The following is a 16,709-nucleotide window of genomic DNA, read 5'->3' as shown; positions in this document are numbered from 1 at the left end:
TACGAGATGGTAAAAATGTAATAATGCTCCCCATTTAAGATGTAAAGTCAACATCCGACGCGTCTGTCTTTTGACGCAAAGTAATTTGTTCATATATATAATTCTTGGAACTGCCTACAAGATCAGCATGCCGGTCAGGACGGCATCTGGCACTGCCAGTGCTGCATCGAAATCTTCTACGGGGGTAACTTCACGAACACTTGAGGTTACACAAGACGAGATTGCAGCCGGGTTAAGGAAGCTGGCAATATCAAAGACGGAATCCAGAGCTCACGCTGCGAAGGCGCAAAGAACGACGGGCAGATCAAACCATCCAGAACCTGCAAGAGCTTATGCAAGAGCAAGAGTAGCTGCACCATTAGTCAAGGGTAAAGAGAAGGCCAAGGCCAAGGAATCGTTCCCTTGGGCGAGCTCAACAGCTAGTGAGACTTTAAAGCCTGCCGACCGCGCCGTTCAGGCGATGCAGGCTGTCAATGCGTCCATCAAATTGCTTGGGGAAGCTGAGAGATGTGGTTTCCAGTATGGCTCGCAACTATCAGCGGCGGAAAAGCACGAGAATGAATGGACGGACGAAAAGATAGAGAGACTGACAAATACGTGCAGAGTGGGATTCAGAGTATTGAGAGAGCTCAACGAAGATGGTGTATTGGGCAATAAGGGCGTAGAAGTGGAGAGATCTTGCTTAGGAATGGTGACTAAATATTTGTGCCTTGGAATGATAAACAAGGCAATGGAAACGCTTCTCGAGGCCAGACCAGCTCTAAAAAGGCTATATCAACCTATGGAACTAGAAGACGACAATATATTGATACCAATAAAAGCCCAATCATCAAGGGCGACAACAGTCTCACGCTCAACAACCAGAACAGTGAGCAAAACAGCCACTTCTAGGTCGCTTACAGCGGTAAATCTTCAGAGAATGGCCTCTCGAAATGCTCCGCCTGGGACATCCAAGGATCAAGCAGTACCAGAAGAATGGATGAATTTAACATGGCTACCAGCCGCAAAAGAAGGTAGCGATATATCCGAGCCGGTCAAGGGCCTTTTGTTTTCAGCCATGATATCAGCTTGGGTTGGACTCCTTCGTCTAACTCAAGGACTTGGAACAGTGATTTCGTTTATGAGGCTGCCCTCTTTAACATCTTCAAACCAACTCAACCCTCTTTCAATTGCCTTTTCTCTCTCTCGAACAACTTGCACTCCAGCATTATTTGCCCTTTACCGAACAATAAGCGCTTTAGCACTTCCAACTAATTCAGCAGCTTTTTTCCACCTTCGGCATCTTGCCCTTATAGCACTGACTTTAACAATCACAACTGCACCAGACTCCAAGAATACTCCAAATCAGCTATGGGAAACAACTCATCGCACCGTCGCTTCCGCAGTGAGTGTAGATGGAGATGGTGACCGATTAAAAGAGGCAGCGAATCTGATTGACAATCTGGTAAACTGGGCTAGTGCACTGATAGAGACAAGAGAAGAGAATAAGGCAAGTTGGTTTTCTGGGAAAGGGTGGTCTGGCTTGATGGACATCTGGATAGCTGTATCCAGACGATTGGGTGAACCAGATATGATAGACAGGGCATTGTCGCTCATGACGGCATCTATTAGCATTTCACCGGTTTCATCCACGAGTGAGAGATCTTGGTCGCCTGCGCAAGCCGTCGACGACTCTGCAAAGCCAATTGACTCTGCAGAAGAGATTACAAGAATACGTGGCGATCTAGCCAAAGCAAGCCTTGCATTTGATAAGGTGCTTGACTCCCCGACCCCTCCAAGAATTGTGGTCATTGATGGTCTGTTCATACACGATTTGACCCTATTGGGGCAAATTATTAACGGCCTACCTCACAATGATGAGTCGAGAGCTTTAGTGGATCGCGCCCTTCGCGCCTGGGAAAGAGTAAGAAGGTGTTGTGTGAAGGTTTTGGATCGCCATGGCTCGGATGACGAATGGCAAGTCTTCACAAAAGAAGTTGAAGAATGGTCTAAAGCTGCGATCACTTTTGCCGAAATAGTAGCTGGAAGGATTGAAGCGGTAGGTCTGCAGTCAAATTGATTATCAAGTGGCTAAGGGGAAGCACATAGGAACAGGCATTAGCCATGTACCTCGTTGCAGGGACAATAGATACGATCATCTTACTGTCGCAACGCTCATCTTGTACCACTCATTCATTACTCGAACGAGGGTATGTTCTTTATGAACGCACCAGGCGCTTTACTCAAGTTTCGGACCAAATCGGCTGGCTGAGGTGTTTATCAGGGATGGCATTCAATGTTGGTGGCAAATTGTATACCCTGGGTAAAGCAACCGAAGCTATGCCACTGGTCAAGGCTAGCTGTAATTGGGCCGTTGAAGCTTTGTCTCTTGATTCCTTCAAAAATGACGAAGAGAATAAAGGGCTACAGCAACTAAAAGAAGGACTATCAAGACGATGGGAGTTTTTGGCAGGCTGTTGTCAAAAAAATGGGGAGAAAGAAGCGATCTTTGCGGCTTACATTGAATGTCTTTCCAGTCAGCCACCATCCCTTCTTGCGAAACTTTCAGCGGCCTCTTCTCAGCCCCTATGTGAAATTTTTGAATCTTTTACCGACTTCAACAACACATTGCACCGTATATCTGCATTCATCTTTTTCGATCCTACCATTGCCTTGGGTTTTGGATCTTCTCTCGTAAAATCTATGCTAGCAAAAAGATATGAAGCCGATGTTGTAGGCGCTGTTGGGGAGAGAGTGATGGAAGCATTGGAAGAGGGCGCATGGAAGAGTGAAGTTGCTGGTATTGCTCTGGATTTAGGAGAGAACCTATTGAGTGTCTATAGTGACATCTACCCCGTGAGAAAATTGAGGTGAGTTGTTCTTACATGCCAAAAAAAATGATGTACTTATTAAAGTGACGCAGGGTGATTTCAAGAATGATGTATATCATCGTATCTTCCGGTCATCGTTTACCTCACTTTGAGCACCTCTGCGTAGAGGCCGAGCGCCTTTCCACCACCACGAAGCTGGTGCGAGATGTTTCCCTAAGTGTCTATAGGAAAGAATACGAGGCATATGTTCTCATTCTGAAGGCTCTTCGGTCGTATCACTTAAATGGCGACCAATCGCATATGGTAATTGAGATTGGCAAGAAAGCTGTACAAGCTCTTCGAGAAATCATACTTCCTCCGACACCCGCAAGTGTCAAAGTCCATGGACAAAGAAATAGGCAGCCGCTGGGCCGAGCAATAACTACCAGAGCAGTTAGTTCCCGTCCAACAAGAAGTATACAAAGAACAGTGTCCGAGCCCCAGAGGAAAGCTACAGGAAAAGTTGGGATGGAAAAAAGCAAACTGGTACCTGCTGACAATATGCCTACGTTGGTGACTCCCTCTGAGCTAGTATTCGATGATTTAACGAAACTCACAAAGCTACTCGGTATGTCTGCATGTCCTAAATGCGGAAGCTTATTGCTATACCTAGGATGTTTGTCCTCGTTGCTTGGTTTATTGGGACAGGATTTGGCGCAAATTGAAATTCTTAGGCTACTCAGAGCATTCGAGAGGAATTGCGATCATCTTATCAACGGTTAGTATTGCTAACATGCTACATATAGAAATTTATTCACTGGTAAACTAGATTATGTCCGCCGCTCATCCCAACTCGCCACTCAGTATCACAAGCTAGGCAAGATCGTCCGAGCTGGTCTAGTCTTTGCACAGACTTACAAGGCCATCATGGACAGCTCAGTCATAGTTGATTCTGGCGCAAAAGTGGAAATGCTTCTTCAATGGGTTTGCTACTTGGCGGCAACAGGCAATATCGTCAAAGCGTAAGCATTTCGTCATTTTCACAATACAGATGCTTAGCTGACTACTAGTGATTAGGCGTGACATTTACACGGAGGCGCGAACACTCGGTAAAGAAATCGAGACCATTAAAGGCAAATCCCATTCATTGCACTCACAGATCATAAGCAGGTGCGATACTTTAGAGCGAGCTGCTTGGGCGAGATGTGCCGTAGCTGCGATTAGCACTGCTCAGGTAAGCAGAAACGTTGCTCTAGTGGAGGCATCTGACAGCGTTCATAGGATAATGCAACTGAGGCTATCATGCAGTTATCAGCGGCCTTCCGTTTATGGACTCGTGCTTCTGATACTATCTGTCGCATCGCTGAAACAGATGCTTCTACGAATAAAAGCCCTCCTGATAGTCAAGCCGATGACCCTTTCACAGTGAAAACTGCCCCTTATCAACCTTCTGGAGCGGACGAACCAACTAAAGACGACGTATCTTTTGTTGTTCCTCAAGCGACGCATTTCTCCCGAAAGCATCTCGATTACCTTCAGTGGCAGGTTGCCTCTGGTCTCCTTGACGTCACTTTTCATTTAGCATCAGCTTTTGCTGCACGAGGGTCCGTGAAAGATGTAGAGTATTTTTTGAAAGTAGCTGGGCAAGTTAGTGTTGCAGTGAAAAGTGGAGAAATGGGCGCGAGGACTGGGGCGAAAGAGGCTGAAATCTTATTTAGGTTGAGAAGATATGGCGAGGTTGAAGGTAAATTGGAGAATGCTGCTGCTTTACTATGTTGGGTAAATTTCTTCTACTGTACAGCTTCTTATCAAGGCTGAGCTTTTGGTTTTAGGAGGAAGGACCAGAAGTGGTGAACCTATTAACAGTTCAAGGAGACTTATATACCCGACAGCAGATGGTTGACGAAGCTGCTCGAATTTTTGAGAACACTTCGAATAAAATTGCTGGGCTGGATGCTGTTTTTACTGCCACTGAGGCTCTACTACCTTCGTCAGTAATCATCACGATAATGGATTCCCGGACTGACTAAAACATTTCAATCAGGCCACAGAAAAAGACTTCGCTCAACTCTTCAAGATTGAGCAATAGAGCATTACCATCTAAACAAAGTTCAAGTAGAAAAGAACCCTTACTGTCTGCCGTACTGGCACATGTTCTTCAACAACATGGCAAGTGACTGTGGACTCCCTTTGAATGTCAGCCTGATCAATCCCATAGCTTGGTTACTGAGAGAAGCAGGTTCGAAGAAAGATTGTGAGCAATTATTGATTAAGATTAAGAATCTGCCTTCATCACCTCAGACTCGTGTAAGTCACTTAAAGGTTTTGATTAAGACAACTAACAGGAGCAGGCTGAGGAACTCATCTTGCAAGGAAATATCGCGCTGCATGAGGCTGTCAATCAATTCAAGACAGATCTTTTCATGAGTTCTTTGACCGAATCAGGTATGTTTTGTTTTCGAATATGAGCAAGTTTGACTGGGGTGTAGCGGTCACTATGCCAATGGGAATTTCTGAAAGAAAAGTTAGTGACCGACAATCTACAAGGCTCAGTATTCAGACTACATTGAGTCGAGCAGAGGATGCCTTTTTGTTGGCTTTGGAAATGGTGTCTGGTATCGGAAAGGTGGAAAGTATTCGACAAGCTTGTTTGGCTTTGGCGTTGTTGAAAGCTTTCCAGACCTCTTTGGGACAAGGCACCAAATCAATTACATCTTCTGCTGCCAGCATCCTCGGTGAGTTAGTTGTTTCCCTTTGTCCTCCAAAGGTAATTCTCAATTATTAGCCTCGAGCCCTGCTATAACTTTGCATCGTGAATTTCTCCAAGCTATAGAGTGCAAATTTTTTGATATCACAGATGAAGACTCAAAGTGGCCTATTTTAGAATCCTCTGCTCAAAGCATATTGACACAAGGAGACCTCTCTGAAGATCTCACAGATCATGATGGCAAACTTCGATCATACTGGAACATGATCAAAACCAAATACGCTGACCACAACTTCTTTTCGGTTGAAGATACATCTCTGGATGATCTCCCGTCTAATTGGGCTGTGATCAGTATCAACGTATCAGATGACCGAAACACTATGTTTATTTCTCGGCATCAAAAAGGTCATGAGCCAATCGTCTTTTGCCTCCCATTAGACAGACAAGGAAAAAGAGAAGGAGATGACGATATTTGGACTTTTGATGCTGCTGTGGAGGAGCTAGAGACAATTATCAAAGCAAGTAACGAAGGCGCTAGGAAAGCAAAATCGATAACTACTCAAGAGGGAAAGGCAGAATGGTGGGCCGAGAGAAGAGCGTTGGATAAACGGATGGAGGAACTTTGCTTCAATTTAGAATTTGTCTGGCTTGGAGCATTCAAAGTAGGTTCATCTCTATCATGTTTAAAATCTTTCTCTGACAAACTATAGACAATTTTGAACCCAAAAGGTCTATTTGAAGAGGGAGCCTTGGAGGATTTTCGTGACAACCTGAACAAAGTTTTCCAGCCCATCCTCTCTAATGGACGTAATAAAAGCAAAAAGACATCTCCTAACCTTTTGCTCGACGATGCTCTATTGGAATGCTTTGCCAGTCTCTCTAGCAAATGTAAAGAAGACGAAATCGAAGACCTTGTGTATTTTATACTTGATATATATCAGTTCCATGGTGTTCCTGTAGCACTTTCTGAGTTGGATATTGACGCTGTAAGCACACAACGCTAGCGGACAAATGTTAAACTGACGCTATCTGTCAGATTGGAGTTGACGTCAAGAACACGCTTGAAAGAGTGGAGAGCAAGCAAAAAAAGTGTACTACTGTCTCTGATGAGGAGCACCTCTTTCTTGCTCTCGATAGGAATGTGCAAGGGTTCCCTTGGGAGTCCATCCCGATTCTACGAGGTCGTCCAATTAGTCGTATTCCTTCTCTATCATTCCTTATTGATCAAGTGGCAATGGGCGATTATTTACGACCTTCCTTATCTCAGAGTATAGTTCAAACGGGAAATTTGCTTGACAAAAAGCGAACCGTCAATTCGAGGAGGACGTTTTACATCTTGAATCCCAGCGGAGACTTGACACGGACTGAGGCACATTTTAAGCCTTGGATTGATGAAATGGTGAAGAATGCTGGATGGAAGGGAATTGTTGGAAGACCTCCTACGGAGTTGGAGATGAAAGCAGCACTCAGGGAATATGATCTCGTTCTGTGAGCACAAAGTTTGATATTTTGGGAATATAGCTGACACATATTAGGTATTTTGGGCACGGCGGTGCTGAACAATATATTTCTTCTCACAAAATTCGGGCTCTACCTCAATGCGCAACGACAATGTTATGGGGATGTTCTTCTGGTCATTTGAAGGACCAAGGAGACTTTGACAGGACGGGCACGGCATGGCATTACATGATGGCGGGCTGGCAAGTATTTTTACTCTCTTTCATCGCTAGACTGACTTGTCTCCAGTCCGTCGCTTATCGGAAACTTGTGGGACGTGACAGATCGCGATATTGATCGTCTATCAGAGCATGTACTCAAACAAAGCCTCCATTTGGATATATCTCATCAACCCCATTCAAAAACACGACCGAAAACAATGCTACCACTTTCTGAGCTTTCTACAGTGCAAGCTGTAAACAAGGCAAGAAACAAATGCAAACTCAAATATCTGAATGGAGCTGCACCTGTGGTGTATGGATTGCCCGTCTATTTACATTAGAATTGTCTGTCCAATAGTTGCTATACCGTCACGACATGCATGCTTTACGGTTAACGCCACATTCCATCCTTTCAGGATATCCCCGATAATTCCGAATAATACGTAATATGACGCGCCACTCGCTCAGGTGACATTCTTTGCATACTGGGGTGGTTGGCTGATCTCTGTAGGACATATTCCCATTCCATTTTTTGCTTCTTTCTTTTTAACTTTTTTTCTTCTTCAAACTACCGGCCCTCTAGACAACCATCGTACGCGCCGCCATCCATTGCTGGTTTCAGAAGAGAACGCTGAGCTGGAGTCACTGCAGAAACCACGCGGAGACACTCATCCCTCCCAATTTGCAGCCAGCAGCGGAATCAGACATCCTTTGTCCCATCTCGCTCTGTTTTGAGCAATTCTCGCCTCCATTATACTCTCGACGGATATCTCCACTCAAACTGCCACAACGCGCCAGAGTCTGTCCGGCCCGCGACCGCAACATCCCATCACCATCAGAAACGCGTTTTTCGTTTTGTTTCCAAAGGATCGAACAACGCGTCATCTTTAACCATCAACAACCAACATACATACAAACGGTAAGTGTACAACCATCTCATCTCGTCAGCTCCTTGTGCGTTACAGCGGAGACTGCCTCAGGATTATGTAACAGTCGGCGTCGTTAGGTCCATCTCCGACGTACCAATGTCCTCACTCACGTCGTGAAAGGAGACTGGCACGCATCCTGTGGTACAGACGTCGGGGTCTGGATGATCTCTCATGGCGTGGCCGATGTGAGTCGTTGCGTGCTTGGAACCTTTTTCCGAGCTCCGTTCAGCCACATACTCTTGAGACAACGAATGTTTCTTCTTCCTGACTGGGCTTCAGTCTTCTTCCCTCTTTTTACATCAATTCTTCTTTTTCTTTCCGACGGTTAACTTTATTACGGGAGAGAAGTTTTGTTTTGTTTCAAACAAGTGCTTGGGAAACTCCGCCAGGCTCCGGCTTGAGTGTTTGCTTTCTTCCAACTTGAACCTTCTCTACGCCTTCCTTTTCCCTTTATCTCTGACTTGTTCACTTTGTCAGGAAATATGAAGACTGCTCGGATTGAGCGGCATAGGCTGGTTGTCGGTGTGAGAAGGTGATAGACGGTGTTTGAAAGAGCGCCGTTGGAAGTGAGAGCCGAGAGTTCCAGCTGAGTACTGACTCCGCCCATCTCGTTCGACAGTTTTGGTTTCCGATTTGCTTTCGGTTTACTTTATCTTGTTTGAATGTTATACGGAACAAGGTGCTGACTTTAAACATTCTCGTTTCCTCTTAACAACCTTGCTTCAACTTTCTCTGTTACCTCTATTCTGGGGAAATGGCCTGTTGACCCAATATGTCTCCTGTCCCCAAATCGCATCGTTATCCACGGCCTGTTCCTTTCCTTCACCGACCCATTGTTTCTCGCTTGCCTCTACCACAACCATATCATACCTTAGCCGAAGAAGACATCATGTCTGGAGTTGTGAATGGTGTTAGGGTCACGAGTAGGTATTGAATACCATTACGAAAACTGCTAGTTGACGAAAATTTAGCGAATGACCCTAACGGAGTCATAACCGTTAATGCCCAATGGGGCAAGACGGGTGCCGACACCACAATTAGCTATACCAATTGCAAGGCGGTCGGAAATGGAAGTTTTGGTGTCGTTTTTGCCGCCAAAATGTCGCCCGTGAAGCATGAGGACGGAACAGAAGAACCAGAATCGGATATTGCTATTAAGAAGGTGTTGCAGGACAAGAGGTTCAAGGTGGGTAGATGGAAGGCGAATATTATAACATCGCTGATATGGCCTAGAATCGAGAACTACAGATCATGCGCCTCGTTCACCATCCAAACATTGTTGAGCTCAAAGCATTCTTTAATACAAATGGTGATAAGAAAGACGAAGTTTACCTTAACCTTGTGCTTGAATTAGTGCCTGAAACCGTACACCAAACTTCTCGTCGCTATGCCAAGCTCAAACAGTGGATGCCAATGCCGCAAGTGAAGCTCTTCATGTACCAACTTCTTCGTTCTCTAGCGTATATCCACTCTATCGGCATCTGTCACCGAGATATCAAACCTCAAAATCTATTGGTTAATCCAGCTACTGGCGTCTTGAAGCTATGCGACTTTGGTTCTGCAAAGATCCTTGTTGCAGGCGAACCTAACGTGTCCTATATTTGTTCTCGATACTACCGAGCTCCTGAACTAATTTTTGGCGCGACAAACTACACCACGAACATCGATATTTGGTCAACTGGATGTGTTATGGCAGAATTGATGCTGGGTCAACCTTTGTTTCCCGGAGAGTCTGGTATTGATCAGCTTGTGGAGATCATCAAAGTTTTGGGTACTCCTACAAGAGAACAAATCAAAACGATGAACCCCAATTATATGGAGCATAAGTTTCCTCAGATCAAGGCTCAACCTTTCATAAAAGTCTTCCGTCTGCGGACCCCTGCGGACGCCATCTCTCTTATTAGCACTCTACTAGAATATACTCCTTCTGCCCGGTACACTGCAATCGAAGCATTGGTCCATCCATTCTTTGATGAAATGAGAGTCGAAGGAGCGAGATTGCCAAATGGAAAACCCATGCCCGAGCTATTCAATTTCACCAAGGAGGGTGAGTGTAATTGCTGCATTTACAAAGTTGAGGTGCTGACTGCTTGAGAAGAATTGTCATCTAGGCCTGATCTAATACGCCAACTCATCCCTCCTCATGCTGAGTCCGAGCTTCACGCAAGAGGCATCGACGTTAATGACTTCAAACCAATTCCTCCTGAACAGTTACGTGTCTCCCTTGATGTAAGTAATAGAGTCATTAATGTCGACAAATTTAAACTGACGACCAAACACAGTAACTGTAGGAAAGTTGTATAAAGAAATGAAATATATACCCGCATAGCTCAAACTTTTTCAATTTTCCTATCGCGCCGATCATCTATCTCTTCTCTTATTTTCAATTTGATCTCTCGGGTATCCTATCTGTTCATCGAGTCCTCTATCATTTTTCTCGTTACTTATACCAAAGGGCAGTTCGACTCTCTCGCATCTTTCAAATTTTAGTTTCTGTTTCTACAATTTCCACCCTTTCTCACAGCTGAAACCCTGTTCTCTGTCTCTGACAACGGCTTCGCTTTAATCGAATTTTAATCCTTCCTAACCAATTATATGCATTATATAGATATCGAGATAGTGTATAGTGGTAAGAAGGTCTTAGACCAATGGAGAAGGGTTTACAAGGTGTTATGGATAAGAAGGGGAGCATTAGAGCAGCAGCATAAAAGTGATTAGGAGGAATCGATATCGAGAGTTTCCGCATTTTTTGTTTCTCATTTCTTTGAAAATTGGCAGCTTTCGAAGACAAAGGTGATATAGCATAGTTTAAAATGGATGTAATGAGGATCGATTGAACGGAATAATGGAACTGGGGTTGATTGTGAACGCATGGATGGAACTGAAACTTTCCAAATGGTTAATCAGATTTATTTGAATTGTGGTCTTCGTAAAGTTGTGTATAATGCATTTATGAGTCAATGTATTGAAGGCATGGTATGAATATTATGCTGGATATACTGGTCTGTTGAGTCAGATTATCTTATTTCTGCAAGCAGCTGCGACATCAAGTCCGTCTATTGTCTAACTCCACCTTGTTCATTAGCCAATCGCCCGGCCAACAGTTTTTGCTCCTCATACTCCTTTTTTCTACTTTCTCTCTCTTGTGCTCTCTGTTCTGCCGATTGTGATTCTAATAGCTGAGGCGGGGAAGAAACGATGCATGTTTGACATTCCGAGTCAATGAGAGGTGCTGGTTGAGTTACGATCTTTGATTGCTGGACGGCAGCGGCAGTGGCTTTTGCAGCTAGACGAGCTTCGTCTTTAAGAATACCTTGGTACATGTTCTATGGGTACATGTTGGCTTGACCTCTGATCAAAAGAGACAACATACATTGTACTCCCATTTCTGTAGATAATGTACACCCCATACTGTTGTTGCCGATATAAGAATGGCGCCAGCAAAGAATGTTTTTGCAGCAACAGACATTTTGTATATTGTATTTTAAACAAGTTTATAAAATGATAGTAATTGCAACAATGGTAAAAAAACAGATTGATATGTGAAGTCACGTGATTTTACATAAGAGACTTGGGAGGTGTATGCGCGTTAAGTCGCGACAAGAACAAAGACAAGTCTTCTTCTCATTATAGATACGTAAACGTACACAGATTGGGACACCTCGTCGATGAGATAACTGGTCGTCACTCAACAGTACAGTCAACTGGCTTTTTCGGAGGGATATATTTACAAATTGATTTTTATTTTACAACTCTACAAGGCTCGACATGTCTGGCAACAACATAAAGGTAGGTGATTTGCTCGCCTGTGAATTCACCCGCTGACATGTACTACAGGTCGTCTGCCGGTCAGTCCTGCTTTAGCATAGAAGGATAGTATGAGGAATTAACTTGCAAAACAGTTTCCGGCCGATGAACCGGATGGAAATTGAAGCTAAGTCAGAGCCATGTATCGACATCAGCGAGGACTATACTGCTGTTCAGATGAGAAACTCTACTTCGCTCGGTAGATAATCTCTTTACGTTTGAATGAGCCATGGCTGATCAACATGTAGCTGGGCCTGAAAAAGATGGTAGGCGTTATGATGGCTGAACATATTAGTTTTGAATCATGCTGAGAGATTGCTTAGGATTTACATTTGACAGAGTGTTTGACACTTCAAGTCGTCAAGAGGATATTTTCAATTGGGGTGTTAAGGGTATTGTTGAAGATGTCATGACTGGATTTAATGGAACACTTTTCTGTTACGGTCAAACTGGTTCTGGTAAAACGTATAGTAAGCAATTGTGTTTTCTCAAATGTGTATTCGCGTACTGACTGACCATCTAGCTATGATGGTCAGCGATCACTTCTTGTACAAAACTATACGGCATTAAGACATTTCTATAGGGCGCAGACATTGAAAATCCAGCCTTGAAGGGTTTGATTCCTAGAATAGTAGAACAGATTTTTGCCTCTATCCTTTCAGCAGATCCTATCATAGAGTACACTGTCAAAGTCAGCTATATGGAAATTTACATGGAACGCATCAAAGATTTACTGGCTCGTAAGTAATTCATCTCACAAGTATGAATGGTAAACCGCTCATACACGACAGCACAAAACGATAATCTTTCTATTCACGAGGATAAAGCTCGAGGCGTCTATGTCAAAAACCTTACTGATGTATACGTTGGCTCCGAAGAAGACGTTTATAGAGTCATGAAAGCTGGTTCTGCTAGCCGAGTCGTTTCTTCTACTAGTACGGGTTTCTAGAGACTTGTGTCACATCACTGACATCTAACTTAGATATGAATGCCGAATCTTCCCGATCCCATTCCATCTTCGTCGTAGGAATTCATCAACGCAACACCGATACAGGCTCGCAAAAGTCTGGTAATCTCTACCTGGTTGATCTTGCAGGTTCCGAGAAAGTAGGCAAAACTGGCGCAACGGGACAAACGCTAGAAGAGGCGAAGAAAATCAATAAAAGTTTGTCTGCTCTGGGTATGGTTATCAATGCATTAACCGATGGGAAAGTGAGTGTCAAGTAATGGGCAAACAACAAAGAATAGACTGATTCCATCAGTCTCAACACGTGCCCTACCGGGATTCCAAACTCACTCGTATCCTTCAAGGTTGGACTTTTCTTTGTTCAGGCTGGGCATAGCTCATTGGAATTTATGTAGAATCACTTGGTGGTAATTCCCGTACAACCCTAATTATTAACTGCTCTCCTGCAACATACAATGAACCTGAAACACTGTCGACTCTTCGATTTGGTATGCGTGCTAAATCTATCAAGAACAAAGCCCGAGTCAACATGGAAATGTCTCCAGCGGAACTCAAAGGTATGCTTAAGAAGACTGTGGCTGAGTTGGCAGGTGTGAGAGAGTGGGCGAGCAGGTTGGAGGAAGAAGTTAAAGTTTGGAGGAACGGCGGTAAAGTTGAGCAGACAAATTGGGCCTTACCGGTTTCGAGTCTTGCTGCTGGCGCAGCCAATGCTAATAAAAAGGCCCTGACATCTCTTCCGCCTGCCACGCCAAACGGATCCAGTACAGGCTCAAGAGCCGCGACGCCTGGTGGATTACTCACTGTTGATGGAAGCAGGCCGGATACGCCCATAACGTTTGGCGTAAGCCTAGACAAAGACGAGCGTGAAGAGTTCCTGAAGAGAGAGAATGAGTTGAGTGATCAGTTGGCTGAAAAAGTACGTACATGTCGAGATAATGGTTAGAGTTTGTTAGGAAATTAACATTAAGACAAGGAATCCTCTTTGGTTGCTCAGGAAAAATTACTGGCAGATTTGAAAGATGAAGTTTCGTACCTCAAAGAACAAGAGGCTGCCATGTCACAGGTGATCTTTTATTGGTTATCTTACTGCAAGGTTGCTAACGCTCCACGTTAGGAAAACAAGACCATGTCAGCAGAACTCAACGAGCTGCGTATTTCCTCTGCTCGTCTCGAATCTGAATCAAAGGACGCCACAATCACTCTTGACTCTTACAAAGAGAAGATTGTTGAGCTCCAGAAAGACATTGAAGACCAAAAAGCTCAAATCAACGAACTCAAACATGCCCAGACCAAGGAGAAGGAGGAAGAGAAGGAAAAGAGGAAACAAGAGATGCTGAATGAGATGATGAGTAAAATCGATATGGGCGGAGCGGTACTTGACTCCTCAAGCGAGAAACTACACGGAATACTCAAAGATTTCGAAGAGACAAGCGATGCGACAAGGAAAGGAGTACTAACCGCACAAACAAGAGAGCTCATTCGCTCGAGTTTAGCAGAGAATCAGGACGTGGTGAGAGGTTTACAAGAAAGATTAAGGTTGGCGCATGAAGAGGGTGAGATGCAGACCAAGAGGCGAGTGGAATTGGAGAAGACTTTAGGCAATAGAGATACAGCTTATGAGGAACTTCTTGGTACGTTTTGATGTCTTCAGGACTGATTGGTTGGTTGATAAAGTTGGTCCAGACAAGGCTGCCTCGGGGCAAGGCATCTCCCTATCCGAGATCAAATCTCAGCTCGAATCCAAGTATACTTCCCAAGAAGAACTTCTCAACTCAGAAATTGCTACACTTACTGAACACGCGGAATCCCGTGCTGCAGATGTCAGGAGACTACAAAGTACTGTTGAGAGTTATAAACTATCTAACGAAGAACTTAATGTATGTTCTTTTTTGGTGCGAAGTTACATAAGTTAAGCAGCTTATAATGATCTAGCGGGCGCTCTCAGCTGCGACTGACGGAACTGATGGCGAAACGTTTGCCAACTCTGCGAAGGAACTTGAACGAGCTCGAAAAGCTCATGAAATTCAGTATGCTGAATTTGAAATTGTCAAGAAGAGTTTGATGAGGGATCTACAAAACCGCTGCGAAAAGGTTTGTTTGTTCCATTTTTGCAAGGTAGATCTGAAACAATTGTATATCTCCAGGTGGTCGAGCTTGAGATGCAGCTTGACGAAGTACGAGAACAATACAAGATTATAGCTCGTTCAGCAAACTCGAGGGCACAGCAGAGGAAGCTTGAGTTTTTGGAACACAATCTTGAGCAGTTGAATGCTGTTCAAAAACAAGTACGTCTCCTTTCTGGTTTAAAGAGGCTCCATATCAATTGATTATTACAGCTGGTCGAACAAAATACCAGTTTCAAGAAAGAAGTCGCTGAAGCTCAACGTAAATTAATATCGCGAAACGACCGAATTCAGAACCTCGAGGCAGCGCTGAGCAATGCCGATCAAAGGCTTTCTCAGAAGAACCAGAAATATGAACAGCAGATCCAGCTCTTTAGAGAAAAGCTTGCTGAAGGTAACATTCTCTCTTTCTCACGCAATATGTTCAATGCTGACAAATCTTGAAAAATAGCGCAAGCCAAGCAGAATGCTACTTATGCTCATGGTAGGATTGCTAAGCCTCTTCGAGGTGGCGGCGGCCAGTCTGGAGTCACTAGCGGATTGCAAAGTATTATGGGAGGAAGCAAAGCACAGGAGGAGAGCTCGATTGCAAAGAGACGTAAGCTTCTAGTTGTATTTTCTAGCTTTGTGCAGGTCTGATGCCTTCTAGAATCATGGTTTTTCTCTCCCCAGCAACGCTAATCTCTTGGCAATTATCCAAGGTCTTATATTGAGCATTAAATCATAACATCATTTTAACGATACGAACATTCTATGAACGAGCAGTGGCGTAGATGGGAGACAGGACATGATATGTAGGCACTCAATGTGAATATTTGCATTTTGCGACAGATTGTTCAAGTAGGAAATGCGATAGCCTTTCATGCATATTTGAAGGGTTCACCAAACGTTCTAAATTCCTTGCCTAGTTAACAGAAGTGTAGTCTTGATTCATGAGTGAGCTAGGCCAATACAGCGGACGCCTATTGATCAACTGGTTGTCAACGCAACAATGACTCAGGACGATGTATTGTCATGCACAACAAGGGCGCCGACACCTGTTTTTCTGATGGTTTAAAACAATACTAAATCGCCGATATCACGACATCATTGCAGATATGGCTCTTCAAGGAATCAGCTCAACTTTTTCTTGGGAATGATGTCGACATAGTGGTTCAGTCATATTGAAGTCGATACGATGGGTCCCAAAGCACCCGCCAAGTGAATAACCACACATATAAACTTTTTTAATTCCAAGTCTCCTACAATAGAGATACTGACTACACGTCGACAGTGTTTCTAACTAGGGAACAGATTATCTGGCTTGCATTCAATGATCGACTACTGAGGTTGTCCTTTGTCAATGAGTGAGAGTCTTGTCTCGTTAAGGCATGCTCCTGGACAAAGCGGAATAGGAATAATAACCCATCGATCCTCGGATGAAACTATGCAACGTACCAAGATACTTTTCAAATAGAGACATGATTTTTGAACATCGCCGAGCTGCATACTTGTCAGGATCATGCCCAGAGAAAGACTGGAGGAGCACAGAATATTGTGTATGCCTCAGCTATGGTATAGTCGGATGGCTGCCATAGAAGTCGAGAAGATGCAAGTACTCATTCATAGATCCCAGAGAATAAACATAGACAGCCTTCCATTCCAGCTGCACACTTCTCGCCCAAGCCAGCTTCGTTCCAACGCCTTCATCCAAAGCCACAAGACCCAGCTCAAGTCCCGACATATCTAC

General features: G+C 44.1%; 4 protein-coding genes across 4 annotated transcripts; 3 read left to right on the top strand and 1 right to left on the bottom strand.

Moving 5' to 3' along the window:
- Positions 1-127: 127 nt before the first annotated feature.
- Positions 128-7,495, top strand: L203_104216 (uncharacterized protein; the record flags this gene model as incomplete). The annotated part of the gene is made up of 17 exons (XM_066213603.1): positions 128-2,038; positions 2,089-2,849; positions 2,903-3,417; positions 3,463-3,567; positions 3,619-3,811; positions 3,867-4,023; positions 4,071-4,568; positions 4,622-4,779; positions 4,834-4,958; positions 5,008-5,096; positions 5,141-5,234; positions 5,279-5,524; positions 5,575-6,158; positions 6,207-6,482; positions 6,533-6,984; positions 7,032-7,196; positions 7,243-7,495. 17 exons carry the CDS (start codon positions 128-130, stop codon positions 7,493-7,495), a joined length of 6,582 nt encoding a protein of 2,193 aa, XP_066069700.1.
- Positions 7,496-8,855: 1,360 nt separating this feature from the next.
- Positions 8,856-10,395, top strand: L203_104215 (uncharacterized protein; the record flags this gene model as incomplete). The annotated part of the gene is made up of 5 exons (XM_066213602.1): positions 8,856-9,006; positions 9,055-9,269; positions 9,317-10,130; positions 10,182-10,312; positions 10,375-10,395. 5 exons carry the CDS (start codon positions 8,856-8,858, stop codon positions 10,393-10,395), a joined length of 1,332 nt encoding a protein of 443 aa, XP_066069699.1.
- Positions 10,396-11,139: 744 nt separating this feature from the next.
- Positions 11,140-11,552, bottom strand: L203_104214 (uncharacterized protein; the record flags this gene model as incomplete). The annotated part of the gene is made up of 2 exons (XM_066213601.1): positions 11,140-11,409; positions 11,457-11,552. 2 exons carry the CDS (start codon positions 11,550-11,552, stop codon positions 11,140-11,142), a joined length of 366 nt encoding a protein of 121 aa, XP_066069698.1.
- A 299-nt stretch (positions 11,553-11,851) lies between these two features.
- On the top strand, positions 11,852-15,661 carry L203_104213 (uncharacterized protein; the record flags this gene model as incomplete). Its single annotated transcript, XM_066213600.1, has 19 exons — positions 11,852-11,872; positions 11,921-11,931; positions 11,986-12,089; positions 12,139-12,156; positions 12,214-12,360; positions 12,414-12,421; positions 12,474-12,630; positions 12,682-12,825; positions 12,873-13,102; positions 13,153-13,201; positions 13,253-13,773; positions 13,831-13,920; positions 13,972-14,488; positions 14,541-14,734; positions 14,790-14,948; positions 15,002-15,142; positions 15,194-15,374; positions 15,432-15,578; positions 15,630-15,661. 19 exons carry the CDS (start codon positions 11,852-11,854, stop codon positions 15,659-15,661), a joined length of 2,871 nt encoding a protein of 956 aa, XP_066069697.1.
- Positions 15,662-16,709: the final 1,048 nt, after the last annotated feature.

The sequence above is a fragment of the Cryptococcus depauperatus genome, chromosome 5 (genome assembly GCF_001720195.1).
Source record: "Cryptococcus depauperatus CBS 7841 chromosome 5, complete sequence".
NCBI lineage: Eukaryota > Fungi > Basidiomycota > Tremellomycetes > Tremellales > Cryptococcaceae > Cryptococcus > Cryptococcus depauperatus.
Note: the sequence above shows the minus strand (reverse complement) of the source record. Positions and strands in the feature narration are given on the sequence as shown.